The sequence below is a fragment of the Barbus barbus genome, assembly GCF_936440315.1.
Source record: "Barbus barbus genome assembly, chromosome: 41".
NCBI classification, from domain to species: Eukaryota; Metazoa; Chordata; class Actinopteri; order Cypriniformes; family Cyprinidae; genus Barbus; species Barbus barbus.
Window position 1 is genome coordinate 15,894,811 of NC_136719.1, and position 27,595 is coordinate 15,922,405.

Genomic DNA, 27,595 nt, shown 5'->3' on the forward strand with positions numbered 1-27,595 from the left:
CATATGAGCATATATGCACAGTGCACACATCAAACATGTACAGATGGTCACACACACTGACCTCGGGTAAAGGACATGCTGATGGCTGCCCGGGACAGAAGAAGGGGTTCTCTACTAGTCCAGTCAAATTATACAGCAGACACAGCGTGACTGAATCAGAAATATTCAACTGTCCAGCCACACATTTTAGCAGATCCTCCCGGTCACAGGTAAACTGACAGAGAAAAAAAAAAAAAAAAATGAATGTAGAAGTGCAAAACAATAGAAAAGGTGTACATTATGTGTTTACGTAAAGGGGTCATGAACTGAGAAACCAACATTCCATTGATATTTTGACATATAATATCCTGTAAGTTTCAGAACTCAAAACTTTCTCAGTCTAAAAACAGCTTATAATGAAGGCAGTCTGCCAAAACGACAGCTTTTGGAATGTTCTAATCTATGATGTAATAGTGTGGATAAGCACCGCCTCTGCAGAAGATCATCAACGCCTGCTTCGACATCACTGCCTGTTTAGCCCCACCCACCAACTTGTGCATGTAGTGTTTACAAAAGGCGGCGAACGCGCAGGTCCATGCAGAAACCAAATGATAAAGATGGCTCTGAAGACATGGAGTTGTGAAAAACTTTTGCCTTCCTTCTGATCCCAACGTTAGGAAAGAGTGAATGAACTTTATTTTTATTGAAGATCCAGACCACGTCAGTAAGAACTTGGTCCTTTGTTCACTTCATTTTACTGCGGATTTGTTTACAAACAAGGCACAATTCGACATGGGATTTTCAAAAAGATTGACTAAAAGACAATGATGTGCCGACTATATTGGATCCGACAGAAGTATCGACACAAGTGTGAGTAACTGTTTTTATTGCTTGGTCACTATTGCTTTGTCTCTTCTTACAGATCGTTTGTTATGTATTGAGTTACTTGTGCGTTTTTGACCTAAATCACAGCAGTGTCCATCTGTTACGGATGCAGGCTGTCAAACATACACAACTGTTAGCCAATCATAGCAGTGGGCGTTTACTTCCAAGTCTACAATCCGCCACAACTATTCAAACAGAGCGTTCTGATGAGGGGCTTAAAAACAGGAGAGAAATAGCTTATGTTTTCTGATGTAAAAATCTTGCTAACATTATAAGAGGACCTCAAAGAACAGTACAAAATAAAACAAAAAACAAAGGCAGATCATGACCCCTTTAAACATTAAATTAAAAACAAGTGTTTCCAGCAAGGAATCAGGGGGAAAAAACATCCATTAAATTTAATTTTATGCAAATTTGAGTCAACTGAACATTTAATCATTTTTAAACTTTTAATAATCCTACAAATATTAATCCAGGATATTATTTTTTTCTTGTATGTTTTTTTTTAAATAAATTATATTATATTATTTTTTATTATCATGATAATTATTACTATTTCCAGATTTAAAATGAGCAGTATATTAAATAAAATGTCATCTCCACCTGTTTAAATAAATAAACAAACCAAAATTAATCAAAGTGACACTGAATTGAGTTTGAAAGCCCAGCTCAACTTGGGAAATTAGAGCTCATGCTAGTGTAGAATTACACTGACATACAGGAGAAAAAAACTGACAAAGGATTTTTTTCAGGCAGAAACAGACTCCGATCAAATTCCTACCATATTAACAAAGGCTGTGATGAAAAGAAGCAGAATTGTAAAGACTCCGACGAGTGTGCTGTTGACACGGGACTGAACGATCCTCTTTGACACTGTCTGCAAGGTAACTGGGAAAAGCTGAAAGAGAGACAAAAATTGTTAATAAATCAGAAAATCATTGATTGCACATCAGCTATTTATTTGAAAATGTAGTCTAGATTTCAGATGCATAAATGTTAAGGATCGAGGGAGGTAGTAACTGACCTTAACACAGGAGTAAATGGCACATATAAAGAGGACATGGGCGAGAATAATAAAGATGCTGATGAACATGCCCAGCATTAACGGTGTACTGCAAGACAAAATACATGACACCAATTCAATATATAATATAACAAATATATATCTTAACATAAATTCAAATTCATTATTACGGTATAAATAATACTCCATCACTCACTGTGGAAATATGATGAATTGTATAAAAACAATAAAGCAGAAGACGACGAGTGTACAGGCCACGTAACCACCAAAACGATCATCTACCTTTTTTGAATACTAAAAGCACAAAAATTTGTTACTGTTAGCAGTTCAGGCATTTTTTTCAGTTCTAGAGTTTATAAATGTTGTGTCAGTGCTGTACAGTGTTAAACACATTTTGCGAGCTGTCTACGGACCTTTTTCTCCAGAGAAGGTGTTTGGAATGTGAGCAGGAACTTCTTGACGTGGTCTTTCCGCAGCTGGTCAATGCTTCGAGCATCGATGGCACGTCCTAAAAACTCATCGACCTCATCCTCTGGGTTCAGGGCCTCTTGGGCACAGCGGCTGGTGAGAGCAAAAAGGTTACATTACTGTAAATCATTAATGTACTGCATAAAAAGGTGATGGCATAAAATGTATCTTTTGATATTAAGAATATATATAGAATATCTCTGTTTCTATCCTCATAACAAGCTACTATTTTTGATCCATTACGAAAAAATAAGCATTAGTTGTGGCCAAACTTGCTTGAAACCTAATCTAGACCATACGTTTTATGTTGGCTCTATTCTAAAGCGACTCACAGATTGTGAAAACAGCCTGTGAAATCTAACCAGTAAGCCCCTTCAGAGCCAGAGAGAATGGATTTGTGTCCTAATAAAAGCAGAACTCACTTATCTTTGCTGGAGGCTTCATCTATGCCCTGAAAACAGACAGGTAGATTAGTTACAGTGGGCAGTAAAACAGTAGAAGTCGAAAAACATATTCTGGTTTTCATCTCAGACAGCTCCGAAGCCAAGCCCACAGAGCCACTGCTGCTTTAATTAACACTCAGGGACTTCAAATTACATTCAGAGCAAGAGAGTGAGAACTTGACAGAGACAAGGAATGGGTCTTACACTGCAAATAATCATGTTCTTGTTTTCCAGGAAAAATATCTAAACATTGTAAAAACAAGATAAATTTACTTGAAAACAAATCTGTCTATTAATATAGTATATATAAAGAAATACATGTAAAAATGTTTAATTAACTATCTTTGCATACATAATATTTTGAATATATTGAAATGTATATATATATTGAAAGGTGTTTTGATCTAATTAAGTTTTCTTATCCTAAATTTTTTTTTAATAAACCATAATATGAAAACCATAACCATTTATATATTTGTATTTTGTATATTTCAAAAATTATAAATTTAAATCATTTTTAATTCAAGGTTCCTCAACCTATTTTTAACCAAATCTTATTAATTCATACAACTTTAAAAATTTTTGCACAATATAATGATTTTTTAAAAAATTCTATGAACAAGCACAGAATTTTTTAACACACAGTATAAAACTACTGGAAAACCAATTAATTCTCTACAAATAAACTTCTATTTGAAATAATAATCTTTGTCCATATTGTGCACTTGTTCTTTTCCTATTAAAACTTTTTTATTTTGTACAAAAATTGTCTGACGCAATATTTATTTGTCACACTATTACTGTCCCTGCTTTTTTTTGTGTGACACTGATGGAAATCAGAAAAGTCATCGCCTGGAAAGGGGAAAAAGTAATTCACACATAGGCACTGCCAAGCTCCAGAGAAAATTGCTTCAATTATGACTTGTTGCTACACTCATAAAGAAGTGCAGGGGAGATCAGAGGGCGTGAGATGTCAGAGTGTGAGCGAGAGCGGATGGAGCGGACCTCACCATCTGTCTAAAGACTTTGGAATCTTTAGTCCTGGAGAAAGATCTGTCAGGAACCCACCGCGACATCAGACCCTCTGAAGAGTTGGCTCTAGCACGCTGCATCTTAGCCATCATTGCTTTTTCCTCTTTCTGCAAGAGAAATTTGGCACAAGGACACACACAGGAAATTAAACTGTACTCCAGCAAACTCAAATAAATAGAAACTTTATTGATCCCTAAAGGGAAATTCAGTCATTTGTATCAAAGCACAACAAAACACAGCCCTCACCTCCAAATATTATGCAATCGAGATCCCCTGTTTATGAATTTGCAGGGATCAGCACAGACTTTTGCAATGAGTTCTTGTATAAATAATGTCCATATGATTACATTTGACTGACCCTTTTTTGACTGCAGCCCAGGACAAAAAACGTCTCTATGTTGTTGTCTTTCAAGTATGCATTTCTCTCCCCTCCAAAACCTGGTTCCACTTCATAGTCACCATTTAAATACTGCAGTGTGGCTTTGGTGATGTGGATCCGCCTGGAAACATTCACAACAGTAGGAGTTTTACTACTACAAGGAATAGTTCACCAAATAAATGAAAACTTGCTGCAAATGTACTCACCCTCAAGCCATCCAAGACACAGATTAGTTTGTTTTTCATTGAAACATTTGTTCAAATTTAGCATCACTTGCTCACCATGGATCCTCTGCAGTGAATGGGTGCCGTCAGAATGAGAGTCCAAAGAGCTAATAAAAACATAATAATTCACACGTAACCCACACTAGTGCAGTCCATTGATTAATGTCTTGTGAAATGAAAAGCTGCATGTAAGTAAGAAACAAATCCATCAAGACATTTTAATCTTAAATTATCTCTGGCCAAAATGCAAGCGTCTAATCTACAATAACGCTTCCTCCAATAACGTGCGTTTAGAAATATTTTAAACTGTTTTTGCTTGTAAACAGTGCTTAATGATCAATGATCTGTGCATATTTCTCTTCTGATTCAGACAAGATGACTATTTTCACTGGAGAAAGCAATATTATGGATAGAGAACTCTTATTTTAGCCGAAAGTGAAGGTTTAGAGTTACAAACATCTCAATGATGGATTTGTTTATTATAAACACTCAGCTTTTCACGTCACAAGATATTAACTGATGGAATGAAGTCACGTGGATTATTATAATGCTTTTATCAACTGTTTGGTCTCTTATTCTGACGGCACCCATTCACTACAGAGGATCCATTGTGATCCAAGTGATGAAATGCTAAATTTCTCCAAATCTCAAAATACAAATGCATCTACATTTTGGAAGGCCTGAGGGTGAACACATTTTCAGCTTATTTTTATGTTTGGGTGAACTACTCCTTTAACACAAATCGCTGCATTTTTTACAACAAACTTTGAATATAAAACTTATTACTGATCACATTTTTGATGGGTGTTGTTCAGTTTTACCCTGCTTGACCTCCCGCCTCCATCTGGTTGGCCAGTGTGACATCGTTGGACCAGACATCAAACTGCCATTTGCGTAGGCCAAGCACCCCGCAGTGCACACGGCCGCTATGTATTCCCACGCGCATGTTCACATTCACTCCTGTGACCTCGCGCACCAATCTGCACATGTAGCAACACGCGTGTGTTTTAATTGAAAAATGTGTTGATGAGGAAGAGAGAGATCGATATATAGAAAATGGTGTGAAGAACAACGTACGAGATGGCCTCAATCATGTCCACTCCCATCTCTACACAGCAGTGCGCGTGATCTGCCCTTGCCTCCGGAAGTCCAGACACACAGTAATAACAGTCCCCCAGGATCTTGATCCGCAGACAGTGGTTTTCCTAAGAATTCAGACATAACACAGCACATTTATGCAACTGTTATTGCGGAAATCCTCACTAATAGGATGTTATGATGTTAGCATCCTTGTGGCTGGTTGCCAGGGCTGGCTATATGCTTGTTAAAAGTGTTTTTTTATTTTTTTATCAGTAGATATTACATATATTGTGCATGTTCATTGCCTATTTTTTTACATAAAGATTACATTAGCTGTCATCTCGAGCTCACAAAGTTGATCTTTAAAAAATTTATAAACTGCAAATGTCAAAATAAATATCCATACTTTACATTACATATTATGATGCCTAAATTCACTTCTAGCATTTAAAACAACTTATATTTAACATGCCCTATTTTTAATTTCTTGAAACAAAACTGTATAAATATTAAAAATTGTATTTAGGCAAAAAGGCACATTCATTCATTCATTCATTCACTCATGTTTGTTTGTTTGTTTAATGCCATATCAGCAACAATGGCTATATTCATGGCAACATTAACAGTATCATTTCAATAAATCTTTTACAATAACGTAACATTTTCTTAAGAAACAAACACTATACATATATTTCTTGGAGTAAAATCTTTGTCTAATATTCTATTAAAATATGTTTTATACTAACAAAATTGTTACATAAGTCACAAACTGGTTTCACTTAGCTTTTCAATTAGTATGAATGAATGAATGAGTCTTGAATTTTCAAAACAGTAATTACTTCTTACTACTGGTTTAACCTATCGTATATGCATTCATTCCATTCCTTTTTAGGCAAATTGGCACAAATATTATTCATTTTATTATTGGCCATTTTAAACTGATTTTATTGGCTGTTAAAATCTAAAATCTAAGCACAGAATCAATTCCAGAGAGAATCGCGATGCATTCGGAAGATCTCAGAAGCGATCCACGAATCGATTCTGCATCGATTTATCATCGCAGCCCTAAAATGATACATACATACATACATATACATGTATATACATACATACATACATATACATGTATATATATATATATATATATATATATATATATATATATATATATATATATATATATATATAGAATGGTTATAGTCAATATACATATATTAGTGCTGTCAAAATTATCGCATAAACGCAGGTGATTAAATGTTTCAATTTAATGCATTAAAAATATTTAACGCAATTAACGCACTCACAACTTCAATCTCTTATTTTCTTGCCAAAGCACGAAATAAACTACGTTCATGCAATGTTGTGGTCTGTTAAGTCATGAAGTTTATCAAAAAGGTGATTAAAGCTGCCTTAAAACTGTGCATGCATGTAATATGTTATATATGAGTCACATTTAAGAGCATGTCTCCCTCATCTAACACACCCGATTCAACTCGTCAGTTCATTAGTAGAGACTTTAAGACCTGAAGTGGGTCAGAAAAGGTAAAGAGAGATGAGAGAAAATATAATGTGTGTCAGATCCGCATTACGTTAAACAGAGGCAGCTCTTAAAGCAGCCAAAACAACCCAGCTGCTGTGTCTGTTAATCAAAGAAAAAAAAGAGGAAATTATAACTTTTATAGCTATAAGAATTCAGCTTTATTTCATTTAGAATTTGGTGTTTGATAACTTTATTCAGTTTCTGTTTATTTCTGCTGAAGGGCAGTAGCTGAATATCATTTATTATAATGGGTTTATGTGAAGATTTTTTTTTTAAGTTCACTTAAATTAGAAGTTATTTTTTAAAGTCTAATAAATGTTAAAATTGCTCTCAATTATACTGTAATGTTGAATGGCTATAGTCAAAGGGTAAATATTAGGGGAAAAAACTATTTTATAGAGACATCAGTAGAATTGGTATCAGTGATACTGGCTTTCAGTAAAAAAAAAATGCCATTAAACAAATATTAAAAATATACTGTCTTTATGTTGTTTCTACATTCAATTAAAGATTGAATGTGAAATTATTGCAATATAAAAGTATTTAAAAACTTAATTTTTTTTAAATAGTAACACTAAAAATGAATTCATGTTGTCCACTTACCCAAGCCAATTTATCAAAGCGAGCAAAAAGCTCATTAAGGGTCATCACAAGCTCCTGAGCCGTGCACTGAGACGCCAAACTGGTGAAACCCTCAATGTCCGCAAACAGGATACTGTTGCGAGAACAGACAGAAGACAAAGACAGACAAAACAGACAGAGAAAATGAGATCAATAATCACCGAGCACCTTGTCTGGGTCACTGAAGTTGGTTTGATGGGCTAACCGAGAAAAAACATCGATTCAGTTCACTTTCTGAATAGAGGGTGGCCACTCTCAATACTTCAGTCTATCCTTCAATTAGAAAAAGCAGGACTCGACTGGTGTCCTTAAAGGCCTCCTAGCCATGAGGAGGATAGATGGTCATCAACTACAATTTGAGACATGACAGAATGGACACACGCTACGGACACATTATCGTGCGACAACAGATGGCACTGTTGCCTTCATAAACGGCTGATAAAATTCACAACATTTGGAAAGCAGGATCCCAACGCAGTCTGTGACATTTAGCATTTTCACACGTCCAAGTTTTCCTAGCACAGATGCTTCGAGCTGGCTGGGATTATGCAGGACAAAGTGTTGAATTCCACACGCTCCAAACTTGTAACTGCATTACTAAAGTGGCTTGCTGTCATTTCACGCAGCTTTCTGTTAACTGATTGTGTAACTTCTGGTACATCATAACAAGCAGCCATAACCCAACTCGACCCTCAGAGAAAAAACCCCAAAAAGACAGAAGTCACGTCTCAAGGACTAGCGAGTACGCTAATCTGCAATTAAGCATTCAACATCGCTTCAGCCTTGGGAAAGATAACCTTAAGTGGTATCAGTGTCTAATGTGTCTGTGTTTTATCCAGACTTGTCGCCTGCTTTAATCACGTAGGGACTGAGTGTTATAACACTGTCGGTTCTCATACTGGAGGTGTGAGGACAACATTGGCAACCGTATCTGTATGACACCATGTGCTGGTCTTGGCATTTGTGTACCTGACGTTGTCGTGCTTCTGGATGTAGATCTTGTGGAACATCATATCCTCTTTCTTGGCGTTGATGTCTGCCTTCATCTCCATGGCAACGTGCCTTGGCAACACAGAGAGCAGCAGGCGCTCCTGGATCAGATTTGAGATGACACCAGTGAGCATGTGTATGTATGTACATGTACACATACACATATATGAGGGTAGTTGACATAACTTTTGATTTTTTTGATGAACTTTCAAGATTTTAGGGGATAAAATACATGCAATATATATACAAAAAAAAAACTTGATATACACACACACAAATACATTTTTTATCATAAAATAAAAAAAGTGTATATATACATATATATAAACTGTTTTTACTTTTATGATATCAAATGTATTTGTATATATACATACATATACATACACACACATACACACAGGGCTAGTACATTTCACATAAGAAATAACAAGTAACACTAAGTTTAATTAAACAAGAAATTTTGTAGAAACGCTGAAATAGTATTTTAGTATACTATTTTTTATTTTCATACATACATATATATATATATATATATATATATATATATATATATATATATATATATATATATATATATATATATATATATATATAATAAAAATTTTGGCATTATTTTTATAATTTTCCTTTATATATACATTTTCACCAATTCATTTCCAATGGCTTTATCACTGGACACTTGATAAGGATTATTACAATAATTTTATAGAGCTATAGATACTTAAACTGAACAATATGTATCCAAAGCAATATTTCACACTAGAAAAATGTATATTTAATGTCAAATATCTATGCATATTTACTCACATACCGTATATACCAGTGCTTCTCAAAATCCGGACTCCGGTCCGGATCCGGACCCGGAGGGAATTCAATCCGGACCCGCTTCTATTTCATATTTCACGAACACTAATTATATTTCCTATTTTGATAAACGCACGTTAAACTTGTAAAGCATTTGTTTATTTATTCTTATTTTTTTACGTCTTTTGGAGAAGGTCCGAAATGGCAGGCGAGATATTAGGTGTGTTCGACTTGAAGTGACGCTGTGCAGAATGATCAGTGTATGACATCAAAGTGCCGCGAGAGCTATTCAAAAGCATAAGGATCCGTCTGCTCTCTAATGGCTCTCGCGGTACTGTGATGTCATACACTGATCATTCTGCGCAGCGTCACTTCAAGTCGAACACACCTATTGAAACTTTTCCTTCATGACGTTTGTTGTCATCATGACATCCAGTGAGCGTATGACGTTTGACGTAATCGGGCGACATTTCACCGCTAATATTTTAATTTTTTTGTTTTGTTTTGCTATCACTTATATTATGGCAATTTGTCTTATAGCAGTGCCCAGTGTATACATTTATTTGTGGCGGCTTGTCACAATATCAAAACTGACCGCTACAAATAGATTTTCCAAAAGGCTTATACTTCGTTGAATAAACTGAGCACTGCGCGTTTCAAAAATAAAATGTACCTTTTAAAAGAACCGTCCGTTTTCTTCAGAAAAGCTTTGATGTCAATTTTCATTTGGTCTTTCCTGGCTGATAAAGTAGCGCTTATTTGATTACAGTCGTTACCGGGGAAACAGCTATATCACGCTCCAACAGCGCCTCCTGCTGGCAGAGAATCAACTTGCATTTGCTAGTCTGCGGGAAACACTGGTGTCTGTCAGCAAACATAAACAAAAAAGCATGCTTCAGAACTGTTTTGAGAAGGTGCTTACGTTTTGAGCCATGTATTATTACTATGAATTAGGCTACTACTACTACTACTACTACTATTACTATCTTGTGCCCTGCAATAACCATTTACGCAAACTCTCTTTTGATATAAAGGGAAAAAAATATCGGCCATAGGCTGCCCTGATTTCTAAATATCGGCATTGGCCAGAGAAAAAACATTATAGGTCGACTTCTACTGCTGACACTTAAATTAATTGTTTTGCCACTTTTGCACTTGTTATTAAAGTATTTTGAATGCAAAGGGAACCTTTTTTTTTTTTAAATGAGTGTTTATTTGTTATATGTTATGTATGTTTATTAAAAACACGTTTTGTAATAACCAATTGTTCCGGACCTTTGACACTGATGAAAATTCAGATTTGGACCTTTGAATGTAGACTTTGAGAACCCCTGGTATATACTATAATTTAGACTATATTTGAAAAATCTCTAGGACTAGAAAATATAAATTTTTTATATTTTTAGTTTTTATAGTTATACTACTATTATTAACTTGGCACAATGTTTTAAAGCTGTGTGTATGGCTGAAGCAGTGGTGCTTTAAATGATGAATTTAAAGTTGTATCTTTTCTCACAAGGTTTTACTAAGAGCTAAAGCACAGCATGTTATCAGCATGCTTCATGCACATTGATGAGGTAAACAAGTGTTGGGCGGGTAGGTGTGTTTGTTTACTCGAGCGCTTGCCAACCTGCTGCTGGTTCTCTCTCTGAAGGTGTATTCTGGCTTGGATGTATCCTCTGGTCTCCTTGAAGGCCTGTCTCTGAGACACCTCTGCTGGGTAGTGTGTGCAGATGCCAATGATGTTGGTGCACAGGAAAATCATCGCATTGGCATATAACTGTACAGAGAAAGAGAGGAATAAAATGAGGAATTTTGGATGTGAGCAAAAGAAAATATATATATATATTTTTTTAAATAATTTGAATTAATAATTTGAATAATTTTAACAACATTTGTATATATTTTTTTAAATGAGGAATTTTGGACGTGAGATGTGAGCAAAAGAAAATATATTTTTTAATAATTTGAACATTTTAAATATTTAAAAATATATTTAGATTTTGATTAGACTTGATTTTTTGTGTATGTCAAACACACACGATATATATCAATTATACACAAACACATATTGATGATAAATTTGCCTATGCTCTGCACATCAGACTAGGTCAGCCTAGTAAATCTTTTCCAGTCCAGAGGGAAACCAAGAAAGATTGATGTCTTTCTAATTTAACCATGTCTGGCTACATATCACGAACCTATTTTGGCCTTATTTAATGGCAAAAAGGTGACTTGTGTCCTAAATGTGCTCACTCATTCTCTTCAATCCACTTGATCTATGAGCATCTATCAGGAATAAACACAGAACATACAGACCACAATGAAACTGCCATGAACTTCACAGAGTAGGGGTGAGGTACTGAGGGCTGTCTTACCGTAGTACTTACTGCATGTATTACAGCATACTAGCTAAAATCAATCATACAAAAGGAATTTATAAGAGAAGAAATTTGAACTCCAACAGAGTGTGGAAAGATTCTGTATCAAAAAGACATACTGCATGAATCAAGCTGCTTCCCGACACTGAAAATAAACGCCTGGAAATCCATATCTCTGAAAAGTGAACAGTGGAAAAAGTTTTTTGTCCACAAGTAAAAGTCAAAACACTTCATCCCTCGCCCTCCAGCGACAGCCAGTTTCCTGCGCGTTTATCAGGAGAAAAATGAAATATTAATTCATGCCAGCCAATCACTGAACCTGCTTATCATTTTCAATCATTATTCAGCATTTCAGTGCCATCAGCAGCTGACATTTAAACAAACAACACAGAAATGGTCCAAACAGCTGAAGACCAATTAATGTAATAGTGTAAGAAGTTAGGCATACTTTTTGCAGTAATATGAAAAGCATCCAGCAACCAGCTTTGTGTTTCAGATCTTTTATCTCTGCATCAGTACAAGTATCTGGGGATTAGATGGTATGCGGTCAAACCTGTGTGTTTAAGAGAACTGAAGATGGTTTGTGTTTTTACTGCAAACGGTTTCTGAGAATTGCGTAACAAGTATATTATGGACAGCATTTCAAAAGCATATCTAGGTGAGGTCACATAACAACAAATGAAAAGAAATTATATTTTGCATAAATAGAGTCAAGCCTATTTTAGGCCCATTACGCATATTTCTACCCCATTTAATAATTGTACTTAATGTTACTTGAGTTCTGCTTCATGTGGACAATGCTCCAGAGATTATGTCATGTCCTCTTTCTTCCTGGTATTCTGATATAGATATGTTATCCAGTTTACATGGTCATAACATGAGTTGAAATATTGAATATGACAGTGAATACACAAGGTCAATACGTGATTATCACATGTAAGAGTATGCTTCTACTATCGACATCCCAAGCAAACATAATTTTTCATCAGTCAGAAACAGTTTGCCTGGGAGAATTTGTTGAGGCCCATTTCTCTGCAACAAGCGTTTTCTTCTTTTCCAAAGAAGAACGGTCTTTATTTATCCACTTGACAAGAAATGGCACAGCAGAGCTTCAGAAAAATAGCTCCACTCCCTCTTTCAAGTGCCCCTAGAGTGAATGTGCAAACATCTTCAGATTTGAGAGTTCAGGAAGAAAAGCCAGGCCCATGAGGCATCCATTTGCTCAGATGACGTTATCGGTTTGCGTAATTTTAGCATTGAGGTGGGTTGTGTGGTCCATTCGCACAAATTTTCCAAAACTAAAAAAGGCAGTTCTATTCAAGGGACTCACTAACACCAACGGTCCAATCCACTGAGCTGATTAGACAAGGAAAATGTGGGGATGTGGCCACAAACATGGCAAACTAATTCTCCATGTGTGGCCAGAAAAAGCCTGCAAAAGGATGTGCAGAAATGTATAAACTAGGCAAGTAACCTAACTAGCCAACTAGCAAAGTACTACTAGAATATTTGATTCCTCTTTGATCAATCTGCCACTGAATTCCTCACCTAAACTGACGTTACAACAAAATACATTGGGTGATTCTGTGGATGTGTCATAAGCTTTCAGATTTCAAGTTTAGCAATATTTCGATTCATAAAGTATATCTGATTCTTATTAGTCATATTTCATATCAGACCAGTATTAGTGTGCTGGCAGACAGCATTTTCTCCACAGCAGAGCCTGTCGCTTGATTTTCTGGATAAGAACATGTGAAATTAGAAAAATGAGATGGTCCTAATATAGACACAACAGTTGCATGTGTGGATTATCCTATTGGTAGCAGTTTAATTTTCTAATGGGATTCCATGTAAGCACTTGGTGAGTAATTACTTTTAATCGTTTTAATTAAATATTGCATATTGTTCATTAATTTAAAAGAAAAAGAACAAAAGAATAGCATAGGCTAATATTTTTGAAAACACGATCAGTGATGCTGCATTTGGGAATACACAATATACATTCCCAATACACTACCATTTAAAGGTTTTTAATAAAAACAAACATTAAAAACAGCCTTTTTAATATATTCGATCCTATTTTAATATATTATTAAATGTAATTTTTTCCTGTTATGGCAAAACAGAATTTTCGGCATCCATTACTCCAGGTTCAGTGTCACTTGATCCTTAAAAAATCATAATAATAAGCTGATTTGCTGCTCAAGAAACACTTTATCATTATTTTTATTATTGCTGATAACAGTTGTGCTGCCTAATATTACATGGAAACGGTGATATTTTTCAGGATTATTTGATGAATAGAAAGTTTAAAAGAACAGCATTTTTTGACCAGAAACACCATCAACAGATAGCATTAGCATACACTGCAAAAAGTTTGTGTTTTATTCGTGTAACATTCAATATACAGCAGCCCCCTCTATTCATCTATATCACACTGACTGAGAGTAGATCATATCAGTAAATTTAAAAAAGCGGTTGGCATTTGAGCTGACAGATCTGACATGCTTTTTCCTCACAGCAAAACTGATTAAATGAGACTGTCAGATCACTCACTGAGCATGTGTGTGTGTGTGTGTGTGTGTGTGTGTGTGAGATGATGAACCAAACATGGAGCAGTCAGCCTCTGTGTTAGACGACTGTGTGTTTAGAAATGTCAGAGAATAAAGACACTGCTGTTTTATTTAATCCACATAATAAAGCTGACCTGAACTGACAAGGACTGGAAAACTTAGTTTCTAAACATAAAGCCAAACCAGACTAAGCCTTTCCAAATCCTTTGTATTCGTTACATGAACATGTGAAACCTTTTCTTACACTCAAGCAAGAACATTTCTGTTCGGGAGTAAGAATTTGTATACAGTACACACAATTTCTGCATTTTTGGCAAAACATACCGCTCATAGTGTTGTTGACACACATTGTATGGAGCAGGGCTGGTGTGGCAAGAATGAGGGATGATGGGATTTTATTCATAGAAACACTTGCCTTCCTCTTTAACAGGGACTTTTCCTTTCAAAGAGTATAAACATTGTTATAAGGTGGTAAACCGAACTTTCTTCTGCTTATAGCACAATTTAGCTGTGCCACAAAGTTAGCAAATGTGAGGGCGATACAGGAAAGTTTGAGAAACAGAAATAAATCTAGACTAACAAAAGAAATATTTACACTGTGTGTGATCAAGAGAAGCTCTCGCTATCCCCTCTGAATGATGCAGATATATTTCACTGACTATGAAGTTATTACTTGTTTCATTACTATTAAATAATGATGGCATTTAAGATTTAAATGTGCTCAATCAATGTGGTCACATTATTCAAGACTAGAGCAGAAATTCATCCAGATGTTATTGCTGTCTTGGCAACCACAAGTTGAAAACATCAAGTTATATGGGGAGTGGTGTCACTTCCAGACGATTAACTTTGTCAAACATGACTTGTGCTAGGATTTACTCTCAGTTCACTTTGTCACTTTGTTGGAACAAAGGACGTAAATGAAGAAGAGAAGAGTTTTTCTTGTTAAACTTTTAGTTTCAAATAATAGGAAAAAGGAAAGGAAAGGAAGGACGCAAAGAAGGAAGAGAGGAGAGGAGAGGAAAAATAAAGAGTGAAATCAAGGAAGATAGGAAGACAAATGAATAAAAGCAAATTAAACTAAGCAAAGATGAAAGGGAAAAGAAAAGAAAAGAAAAGAACTTGGACTTGAGTATTTTTGGCACTGAACTAAGTCATAGTTTTGGCCAAACTAAAATTGGTCTCCGCTGAGCAGTGAAGCCATGGAGTGATCTTTGAGAAAAATAGCACCAAACACAATGGGCTCAGCAAATCTGGACCAAGGCCATGCAATAGATAAAGAAAGAAATACTTCTGAAACATGATTTTAAAACATAAATGAATATCTCTCAGAGACAAAGGGAGATTTTCAAAACAAAGCTTTATGCTAATGGCCCTCTTCATCAACCATCTTCCCTAATAGAATAATCTGTAAAACAATCACTGGGAGATTTCAATATTTGTTTGTTTTGTATTTTCTATGAACCCCACCCATATAGCATCTCAGTCCTGGCACAGAGCTTCCTCAGGGAAGAATGTGATGTCTTAATAATAATAATATAATAATGTTTCATTTATATTGCGCCTTTCCCAAGCTCAAGGACGCTGTACAAAAGCAGAAACACAATAGACTTTCCTGCAACGCCAAGGTCATGGGTTCGATTCCCAGGGAAAGCAAGGGCTGATAAAATGTAAAAACTGTAACTTGAATGCAATGTAAGTCACTTTGGATAAAAGCGTCTGCTAATGCATAAAACATTTTTTAAGTGGTTCTTTGGCTCGTAATCATAGGGGAACCACTTTTGGTGCTGTATAGCACCAAATATTGGTGCTTCAGTGGTTCTTCAGCGGTTATTCATTGGTTCTTTGGCATGACTGAGGTGCACCGCTACCATTGAAAAATCGGCAGTGTATCAAATACTTATTTGCCCCACTGTATATAGCACCAAAAGTGGTTACCCAATGATTACGAGCCAAGAACCACTTTTAGTGCTATATAGCACCATACCATTTTTTAGAGTGTACCAACGTTATTATTAAAACAAGCATGAACAATGCATATTCATTTTTGGGAATTGCTAAAGATTTACATTTAACAGTGTTATTAAATTAACAGTGCATCATGGCTCCTCAGGGTTGCCTATCAGGAGTTTTCAGTCTTTTAGATGCCATAGATCCTTTCTTGTGCAAGGGACCACCATCCAAAAATTGTAAAATATTTTCATGTGAACATACCCAATTTATACTATGAAAAATTAACATTATAAATGTGTAAAATATTATTTGAAAAATAATTAATATCATTCTGTTCACTGTAGTACTGTACTGTTAGATGTATTGTTCACAGCCATATTACCCTGCAGCCCAAGACCGGTTGCTCACTGAAGCTAAGAAGGGTTGAACCTGGTCAGTACCTGGATGGGAGACCTCCGGTGAAAACAAGGTTACTGTTGGAAGAGCTGTTAGTGAGGCCAGCAGGGGGTGCTCACCCTACGGTCTGTGTGGGCCCTAAAACCCCGGTATAGTGACGGGGACACTATACTGTCAAAAAACAGAAAGCACCATCTTTCGGATGAGACGTAAACCAAGGTCCTGACTCTCTGTGGTGATTAAAAATCCCATGGCACTTCTCGTAAAGAGTAGGGGTGTAACCCCGGTGTCCTGGCCAAATTCCCTCTACTGGCCCTCGTCAATCATGGCCTCCTAATAATCCCCATCCACTTGATTGGCTCTATGACTCTCTCTCCTCTCCACCTGTAGCTGGTGTGTGGTGAGCGCACTGGCGCCGTTGTCCTGTGGCTGCCGTCGCATCATCCAAGTGGATGCTGCATACTGGTGGTGGTTGACTATTCCCCCCCCTCATAATTGTAAAGCGCTTTGGGTGTACAGCAATACACAATAAAGCGCTATATAAATGATAAAATAGATAACATCAGAAATACAATAACAAATGTAGATTCTACTGCGTCTAGTATTTCAGCTTCATTTATCGCACCCAAAGAAAAACTGCAGTTCTTTACAACTATAGGACAGGAAGAGCTAAATAAACTTATCAGTGCATCTAAACCAACAACATGTTTATTAGATCCTGTACCCACTAAACTACTGAAAGAGTTGTTACCTGTAGCAGAAGAACCGCTTCTCAATATTATTAACTCATCGTTATCTTTAGGTCGCGTCCCAAAACCATTCAAGCTGGCGTTATTAAGCCTCTTATTAAGAAACCACAACTAGATTCTAATGAACTGGCAAATTACAGACCCATTTCAAATCTTCCGTTTATGTCTAAAATTTTTGAAAAAGTTGTGTCTGCTCAATTGAGCTCCTTCTTGCAAAAAAATGATCTATATGGAGAATTTCAGTCAGGTTTCAGGCCTCACCATAGTATAGAAACTGCACTTGTTAAAATGACAAATTACTTGCTTTTTGCTTCAGATCAAGGCTGCATCTCATTGCTAGTATTACTTGATCTTAGTGCTGCGGTCGACACTATAGACCATGATATACTCCTAGATCGATTACAAAACTATACTGGTATTCAAAGGCAGGCTTTAAGATTTAAGGTTTAGATCCTACCTGTCCGATCGCTACCACTTTGTTCATTTAAATGGAGAGTCATCACAATTATCACCAGTAAAGTATGGAGTACCACAAGGATCTGTCCTAGGTCCTCTGCTATTTTCAATATACATGTTGCCTCTTGGTAATATTATTAGAAAATACGGGATTAGTTTTCATTGTTATACTGATGATACTCAACTATATATCTCAACAAGACCAGATGAAACTTCTAAACAAGCTAATAGATTGTGTAAAAAATGTAAAAGATTGGATTACCAATAATTTCCTCCTATTAAATTCAGATAAGACAGAGATATTACTTATTGGACCAAAAAACAGTACACAGAATCTCTTGGATTACAATTTGCAACTAGACGGATGCACTGTCACGTCCTCTAAAGTCAAAAATCTGGGTGTTATATTAGACAGCAACTTGTCCTTTGAAAATCATATTTCCCATGTTGCAAAAACAGCATTTTTCCATCTTAGAAACATTGCCAAGCTTCAAAACATGCTACCTGTTTCTGATGCAGAAAAGCTAGTTCATGCATTCATGACCTCTAGACTGGACTATTGTAATGCACTGCTTGGTGGTTGTCCTGCATCTTCAATAAACAAGCTACAGATAGTCCAAAATGCAGCAGCTAGAGTTCTTACCAGGTCAAGAAAATATGATCATATTACCCCAATTTTACAGTCTCTGCACTGGCTACCTATTAAGTTCCGTATCATTTACAAAATATTATTACTTGCCTATAAGGCCCTAAATGGTTTAGCTCCTGTGTACCTAACTCATCTTCTACCACGCTACAATCCAACCCGCTCTCTAAGGTCGCACAACTCTGGACTTTTGGTAGTACCTAGGATAGCAAAGTCCACTAAAGGAGGTAGAGCTTTTTCACATTTGGCTCCCAAACTCTGGAATGGCCTTCCTGATAATGTTCGGGGTTCAGACACGCTCTCTCTGTTTAAATCTACATTAAAGACACATCTCTTTAGCCAAGCATTCACATAATGCATCTTATAATCTTGTACTGCAGTTATATCTGATCAAATGTACATTATTATTATTATTATTCTTTAGCTTGGGTTGAACAAATAATTTTTGCTTAGATGGAACAGCAGCTACGCTAATTATGTCTCTATTTGTTGATTAACATCAGTGGTAACTAGGAATGACAGAAGCTTCAGTCTGGATCCAACACTTAAATGATCTGAGATGAACGAACACCTGAGAAAAGATAATGCCAACCCCTCAGAGGACCTCAGAGGATGCCAATGCTCAGACAACATATAGAATTACCAAATTTTGCCATAAGTTAAACATATTAAGGTTCTGCAATATATAAATATATTGTGGAAACTTAAATTCCTGTAGTCCAGCTTTGCAACGATTTGTATCGTAAAAAGTGCTATACAAATAAACTTGAATTGAATTGAATAAATGCATCATTCATTCATTCATTGTTTGTTTGCTTGCTTATTTATTTTAAATGTTTTAAAATATGTGAATAATATTTAGTTTCTATTATGTTGCATTGCTTTTTTCTCTCTCAAAAACATTGTATTTATTTGTACTGCTAGATGTCGGTTTATGTATATAAATGTTATTATGTTTATTTATTTTAATCCATTTTTAATTATTTATTTTAATTGTATTTATTAATTTAAATAAAAATGTATGATTTAATTATAAAATGTATTTTTTATTATTTGTTAATTATTTTAACTGTACTTTTTTTAAACTTCTCCACAGACCTCCATAGCACTCACTTGTGGCCCACTGGGGGTACCAGGACCCCAGTCTGAAAACTCATCAGGCAGATTTCAACAAACCCTGGCTCATGCTGCAACTAAATTTTGTGTGACTAATTCTGAAAAACTGATTCAGTGTGAATACACCTCCTAAGTGCAGAGAATTGAATGACACAGGGCTAACCTAAAAAATACCCTTAAAGGGATTGTTCTCCTCAAAACGAATAGTCATCACCTTCTCACTCTCATGTCATTCTGAATGAAATTTAAGTGGTTATTTACTGAAACTAATTGGTCACCATTTTCACTGTATGGAAAAGAGCTGCTTGGACATTCTGCCAAACACCTTTTTTGTGTGTTTCACAGAAGAAACGGTCATTTTCTGTACCAAATGACATGAGGGTGAGTAAACAATGACAATTTTTTTCATTTTTAGGTGAACTACTCCTTTAAAATGCATTTAAAAACCATTCCATGGGTCAAAATCCACAGAAGCCCTATATATACTGCTATAACATAAGGATCAACTCTCTATCTTCCAGTTCTGATCTCAGGAGCCATTGCACAGAGCAAACAAACAAGATCAGAGAGAATTAGAGCAGGAGGAGTGGTGGAGAATGAGTGAGAAAGAAATAAGAGTGGAGGCAGAACATCTAAATGAATAGATAAGTAGGCAAAACAGTCAGTTTCTGGGAAGTCGCCGTTGAGCAAAAGCTCTGGTTTCACAGGGCTGTTACATAAGAAAGCCAAAGCCCTACTCGTACTGGAACTCGGCCCAGAAACATAGCGTTATATACACACATATATGCACAGGACCTTACGCTAGGATTTAGTTAAAGGTCCATTGAGGCCTATATCCAGAATTTAATCATTATGTTTATTTGAAGGGAATGTCGGATGCTGCTGGAGTGTTTGCAGCATGAATGAGAAGGCTTTTACGGTTTAAGGGTGATCTGTGAACTGCCTTACCAAGAAAATTCCTGGAAAGGCAAACATAAAAACATCTTTGACCTCAGATGAACTTGTCATATCTACTGAGGTCTCATCCCAGCAGCAGTCAAAAGCAGGCATATGAAATGCAAATTTACTACCGGGCTTTTTAAACTATGATTTTATGGAAAATAAATTGTAGTTTATGAGGATTTAAAGTCCACTCATAAACATTTGGAAAAGTATTTGTTGTGCAAGCGAAATGGTGCAAGTTAAGGTTAAAGTTTGCTCAAATGTAGGCAGGAATATAAAGCCCATGCAGGTCATGAAGAATCAAAGTCTCTTCCTTTAGGTTCTACTAAGGGATGGTTTATTTCTTTATCATTCATAACAGTTTGAGGCCCCGGGCCCCTGATAAATTATCATGTCAGCCTGAAGAAAGAGCAAATTTACAAATAGGCCACAGAGTCAGTCATGTGATTCTAGACTATGAAAAGTGCCCTCAGTATGGCAAAAGATGCTTTCCTATTATAGCACAATAATTATCTCATCAAAACAAACTGCTGTGAACTAGACATATTCAGCGATAGTACAATAGGCTTGATGCCATTGGGCTCAGGACATATGACAGCTGTATACAAATGATCCCAAACAGAAAGCCAAGGGAAAACAAACCAGGATCCAAACAAACCCACAAATTAGCACTGACCCAAAAAGCTTCAGTGTGTGAGAAATTGGAGTTAGGTTTCTTTCACCCATTTGTTTAAGCCTAATAGCCTAATAATTAAAGGAAACGTTCACCCAAAAATGAAAATTCTGTCATTATTTACTCACCCTCATGCTGTAATGATTTTAAGTGGAACACAAATACATTTCATAAAAGTGCACATTATAATGTTATGAAGCCTAAATTTACTTGTCGCAGTGAATTTTTAGTGTTTTATTTTCAAATTTATTTAGACGAAATAGTACACAAGTTTAATATTGGCCATAACATGAAAATAAATTGTGTACACTACCTTCCAAATGATTGGGATGAGAAAATAAATGAACGGAAAGAAATTAATTGCATTAAATTGATCAAATGTGACAGTAAAGACACAAAAGATTTCAAACAAATGCTGCCTGTGGATTTTCTATGCTTCAAAGACTGTTAGAAAAAAAAATTGCACAGTTTCCACAAAACTAAGGAGTGCAGCTAATATCGATAAAATAATCAATAATCAATGTTTCTCGAGCACCAAATTAGCATATTATAATTATTTGTGAAGGATCATTTGTCACTGACATGAGACAAAGACATGACTCACAAGACATGAGTAATGTCTGCTTTGCCATCACAGGAATAAACTACATTTTAAAATAGAAAACAGTTATTTGAAATTGTAATTTTTTTTTCACAGTTTTTTTTTATGACAAATCCAGACTTGGTGAACACTTCTTTCAAAAACAGTAGTGTCTATCAGCCAGAATGCAAGATCATCTCAAATTTTACAGTTATATGAATCAATTATATCATAACACAACCCGAATTGATGCCTGCTATAGGTGTCAAAAAAGTTGGCACAGGGGCAACAAAGGGCTGAAAAAGCAAGAAATTTTGAAAAGATTCAGTTGGGAGAACATCTAGCAACTAATTAAGTTAATTGACATCAGGTCTGTAACACAATTAGCAATAAAAATGGATGTCTTAGGGTGCTTTCACACCTGCCTCATTTAGTTCAGTTGAATCGCACTAGAGTTCGTTTTCCCTCTTGGTGCGGTTCGTTTGGGCAGGTGAGAATGCAGCAATTGCACTCGGGTGCGCACCAAAAGCGGACCAAACAAGCACACGTTTTCAAACGAACCCTGGAGCGGTTTGTTTGTGGTGAGAACCCGATCCGACCTCAAACAGACCCAACTGCAAAAAGAACTGCGCATTTTTGGACTAAATCAGCTGCCGTAGTCAGCTGCGCTGTGCGTTATGCAAGAACACCCATGGACAAACTACAAGACAAATTTAATTTATTTGGGTGAATACAGAAATTTGTTTAACAAGCATTTTAGAAATAAAAAAGGCATATAGAAGTAGCATTTTAAGTGTATTCAACAGTTCTCTATAATCGCTTTTAACCGAAATAGTGCTAATTCTCATGCCGGTGTGTCACCGAAATCTGAGCCGGTGAAGGCATGTATACCTAGATGCCTCATTATGGACTGTTGCTATGGGATGCAATACATAAGCCATCCACCGTTTTTGGAACGGTCTGCGAATCTTTGAGCGCATTGACTGTGTGCATCTACAACAGAAAGTTATACGCTTGTATATCTTTGAATATTCATTGATTATTATGGTGAATGCAAGATGGCTGACGCGTCAACGTATCTGGAGCGGTCAAATAGGGCATCTACACATATCTATGGTCTGCTCGTCACTCCACGGAAGAGAGGGGCGGGGTCAGCAGAGCTCACTAGGATTTAAAGAAACATGGACTAGATCAGCATGCTGAAGAGCTGATTTTGACAGGGTAAAGAAGGTGTTTTTTACACTACCATTGAGAAATGTTAACCACAGTATGTAATTTTAAAATCTTTTCAAAATCTCCTTTGCTCTGACAAAAAGAAAATAACAGAATGAGTTTGGAACAACATAAGGATAAGTAAATAACTCAATTTAATTTTGAGTTAAATGAATTTTGAGTTCATGACAAAAACACAAATGAACAAGAGACAAGTGGCTCGTTGATGTTACATCTGAAGTAAAAAAAATAAATAAATAAATGTTTCTCATTTCTATTCTAAGCACTGTACTAATGTGCTCCAGGACTACACTGAGCTTGTCTGTCACAAGCACACAAGGTCAGACAAGCACAGTGACGCACGTGACAGGCACATGACAGCCACCTCCTCCTGCTCCCCGGCATGGACATTAGGCATTGTTTACATAAATACACGGTGAGAAACTGGTTTAAAAGAAAGTTCTCATAGGGAACCGGCATGTTCCTGAGAGACCTCAAAGCACCTTGTCAGGAATTTTTTATCATTATGATGAACTTGGAAAGGGCAAATGACACTGGGTAGAGTCGGGTAGAGTCGAACAGCAAACACAGCGTTCTTTCACACAAATACACAAGTAATCCAAAATAAAAATGGCAGGAAAGTGAAGCCATCCTAATCTACGGATTATAGACACTGAGCTCTAAGCAGTCCAAGTCACAGAATTTGACCTTGGCGGCTGTGATGGCAATTGCCGAGGCAAGTCATGCAATTTTCTACAAGCAAATGAGCCAATTGCAATGCCATACTGCTCTAAATCCACCTAAACCTTATAGAGTCCTCAATTCTCCAATGCACAGCAAAAGCACACAGGTCGCCACAATGGCCTGAATCCAAAAAAAGATGGCCTGAAATCCCACAAAACATCAGTTGGTCCCTGTGCAATGAAACATACACTGAAAGAGACGGACCTAAAGGTACAAAGGTGGACAACATAGGAGATGAAGAAGAGTGGAAATCAATAGCTTCCTCAGACGAACAGACAAGAATAAGACAGCACTTTAAAAGCACATCAATACTTGAATAATCTGAGATGATTAGATTTAGATGTCAAAGGAGTGTGAAAATAAACCTGATAAAACATTGTGACTATACCCATTCTCTAATTTTAAAAGGATTTAATCACTCTCATGTCATCAAAAACTTATGACTTGTGAAACACAAAAGACGAGATTTTGACAACTGTGCAGCTTTTCCATGAAATAACAAATAAAAGAATGACAGAATAGCAAGATAAAGCATCATAAACGTAGTCAGCTTGTGCTCTATATTTGAATCCAAATGATAGTTTTGCATGCATCTTTCTGTTCTCAAATAAGCAAGCATAGAGAACTCAATGGCCTTTGCTGCAGAGCACAACAGAGCTTTAATTAAAAAAAATAATTAAAAAAAATTGGGGGGGGGGGGGACTTTGGTGAAATGTTATGACTCACCATATTATTCTCTCCTTAGTTTGTTTTTCTAACCCTTTTCCAATTTTTGTCTCTTAAAAGCATAAACAGTGAAACACTAGAGAAATAAAGGCGAAAAAGCACCACAGCCTGTATGCCATGTTAATTAAAGTTTACAACCATTATTGGAATCCTAATACATGACATTTGGCAGTCACAGTGCTAAAACCCAGTATTTCTTCTGAGTGAGAAAGCTCCGGTCATTAGGAAACCATAGAGTGTCTGCTATTACAGGCCTCGATGTGATCCGCCATTGAAATGTTATTATTAGCCATGCTATTATTATAACCTTTATCATCACAGGCATTTTGAGTACAACATTGCACTTATCATTAAATCCTAATTTCTGACACCTCCCGCGATGATTAGTCATGCACGGTGGTCACACCGCTGAGGGCAAAGCAAGCGCTAATCTTGAGGTTGACCCGAGGTCAGCCAGAAGTTTTGATTGATCGCTCAGCAGGCAAAACAGCTGTTGCCACTACAATTTTGAGGCTTGTGTTTGTTAGCTTTGCACTTAAAAGGCAATGTTGTTAGGCATCTCTAAAATTAAATTTGATTTTAAAAGATTGGAGACATTCGACATTCCTGTTCCTTAAAGTGACGGGTCACCCGAAAATTAAAGTTCTGCCATCATTTACTTACCCTTATGTTGTTATAAACACAAAAGAACACAAAAGAAGATATTTTGAAGAATGTTGCAACTGCTTTTATTAATACAATGAAAGTCAATGGGATCCAAAATAACACTGGACATCACTCACCTCAATGAAAAAAAAAAAAAACGGAGTGTCTATTTACACTAAGTGCAAATAGCCCGCCTTGTTGGCAAAGGCTATTTACACTAACTCTGCCCACTAACGTGTGATTGGGTTAGTCAAGACTGAAAAAAGACAATTGTTCAGCATCAGTTTCAGTGGCGTAGATGGTAAAGCGTGTGCTTTTTGACACGATCGAGCCAAGTTCGAGCCTGCCTTTTGCCGAACTTTTTTTTCTCCCTTTTCAAATCTCATATTGCATCAGAAAGGCATCTATTTTCAATAAAAAAATTAAGGAAATAATCAAAAATTTAACAATAAAAGTATCGGGTAGGGTTAGGGTAGGTAGGATTTATTGTCCCAATAAGGAGGCATCCATTTAATAATTTGAATTAAAACTATAATTTACACTCAATACGTTATTATTGCGTACTGTTTTATAATGTACTACAATACTGAGGTGCAGATAATTGCCACTATTTTCAATAAGTAGTATAAATAGCAGAAAATATTGCTATTTTAACAGTGTAAATAGAATCTATAGCTATTTGCACAGTGTAATGCATATCGTAATAGCATATCGTTAAAAAAATACTGCTATTTTCACTTGCAAATAGCCGCTGCCAAAACAAACAAAAAAATGGTACATCAAAAAAATCTTTTGTGATCCAGAAAGAAAGTTATATGAGTTTGGAATGACATGAGGGTAAATAATTTTTTTCCATGTCAAAATTAAAAAAGCTACATATTTTTGTTATATAGGGCCAAAAAAAGCTGTAAAAAATATAAATAAATAATATATATATATATATATATATATATATATATATATATATATATATATATATATATATATATATATATATATATATATGGACAACATTTTTTCTTAAATTAAATTTAAAAAAATATATATATATATTTTTGAGAATATAATATTATAATCTATATAATAGAATAATATTTTGAGATTTTTTAGAAAGCTAAGTTTGAAACTACCTCCAAATATAATTAAACAATAATTTACTTTCTTTTTTTATAAAGAAGCATTTTCTGAATGAAAACTGGCTATACAATTATTATATCAGACATTGGAGCACCAACAACTAGTGAGCCAAAATCATACTCTTCAAATACTGCCATTATATTCTTCACTAGCAGCACATTTTTTTCATCATTCAGAAACCACACACCTATAGACCAGCACTGAGCTCACGAGTGTATCTACAGACATGCATTCTTCATCAACAAATGCATTGTTCTTAAGACCTTGATGTACTGTTAAAACAGGTGATAATCAAACACTCAAATGCAGATATCTGTTTCTCTGCCACAGTGGAATGACCATCAGTGCATCTCAAAACAACTCAGCATAGCATTGTACAAACAGGTTCTTCCCCTGAGCTAATCTGGCTAAAACAGCTCTTTTTCGTGGTTCGAGGTTCAAAAAACACATTTTCCACATACTGTACATTATTGTTGCTCCTCTATGCTCCACCTTTCTGAAACGCGTCAATTTTTACAAAGCTCATCGTTCTGAGAAGCAAGGTGAGCGCTGATTGGCCAGCTATCCAGTGCGTTGTGATTGGCCGAATACCTCAAGCGTGTGACGGAAATGTAACACCATGTTGTGATGCCATGTCCTGGCACGACGAGAAACAATAAAACCCACTATTAACGAGGCATTTGTTGCATTCAGTAATGACATTATTACTGATTATAATGACTCATACGGTCTTTTTATGCGTTGCGCCGCATAAACATAATGCCATGTCTGCATTTGTGATCGTAGAAACGACAAACAAGCACTACTCTACACTGTCCAAAGCTGTTTAATTTGAATTTATTTATTAGGATTAACCCCTTGAGATGTACCATCTCGTTTTCGAGGGGGTCCCACAATGTATCACAATCACAACATAGTAACAAAAAACAAAACACAATTAACATTACATCCATAAACAACACCAAACAACAAAACAAACATTAATTGGGGGGGGGGGGGGGGGGGGGGGGGGCACCACATCAAAAAATAACTAGTAACAAATATGAGTGTATCAGTGTATCTGATCACAAAAAAAATCAATACCATCTTCAAAACTAACATGTACAGTACAATCCAAAGTAAAATATGATAACAGAGTTTGCTTAAACATCTTAAAGGATGTAATAGATCGAATATCAGCAGGTAAATTATTCCAGT

The 27,595-nt window shown here is 36.0% G+C and overlaps 1 protein-coding gene across 2 annotated transcripts in view; it reads right to left on the minus strand.

The window, feature by feature from the left end:
- LOC306860622 (adenylate cyclase type 6-like) overlaps window positions 1-27,595 on the minus strand; it is a 43,644-nt gene that overhangs the window by 5,899 nt on the left and 10,150 nt on the right. For both annotated transcript variants that reach the window (XM_079402405.1, XM_079402406.1), the window contains exons 4-16: window positions 11,100-11,249; window positions 8,645-8,766; window positions 7,658-7,769; window positions 5,512-5,639; window positions 5,256-5,414; window positions 4,190-4,331; window positions 3,810-3,938; window positions 2,779-2,807; window positions 2,302-2,449; window positions 2,085-2,182; window positions 1,889-1,976; window positions 1,646-1,762; window positions 62-214 (exon numbers count right to left, since the gene is read on the minus strand). In XM_079402405.1, coding sequence (XP_079258531.1) covers window positions 62-214; window positions 1,646-1,762; window positions 1,889-1,976; window positions 2,085-2,182; window positions 2,302-2,449; window positions 2,779-2,807; window positions 3,810-3,938; window positions 4,190-4,331; window positions 5,256-5,414; window positions 5,512-5,639; window positions 7,658-7,769; window positions 8,645-8,766; window positions 11,100-11,249 — 1,575 coding nt within the window. The remainder of the gene's footprint in view (window positions 1-61; window positions 215-1,645; window positions 1,763-1,888; window positions 1,977-2,084; window positions 2,183-2,301; window positions 2,450-2,778; window positions 2,808-3,809; window positions 3,939-4,189; window positions 4,332-5,255; window positions 5,415-5,511; window positions 5,640-7,657; window positions 7,770-8,644; window positions 8,767-11,099; window positions 11,250-27,595) is intronic.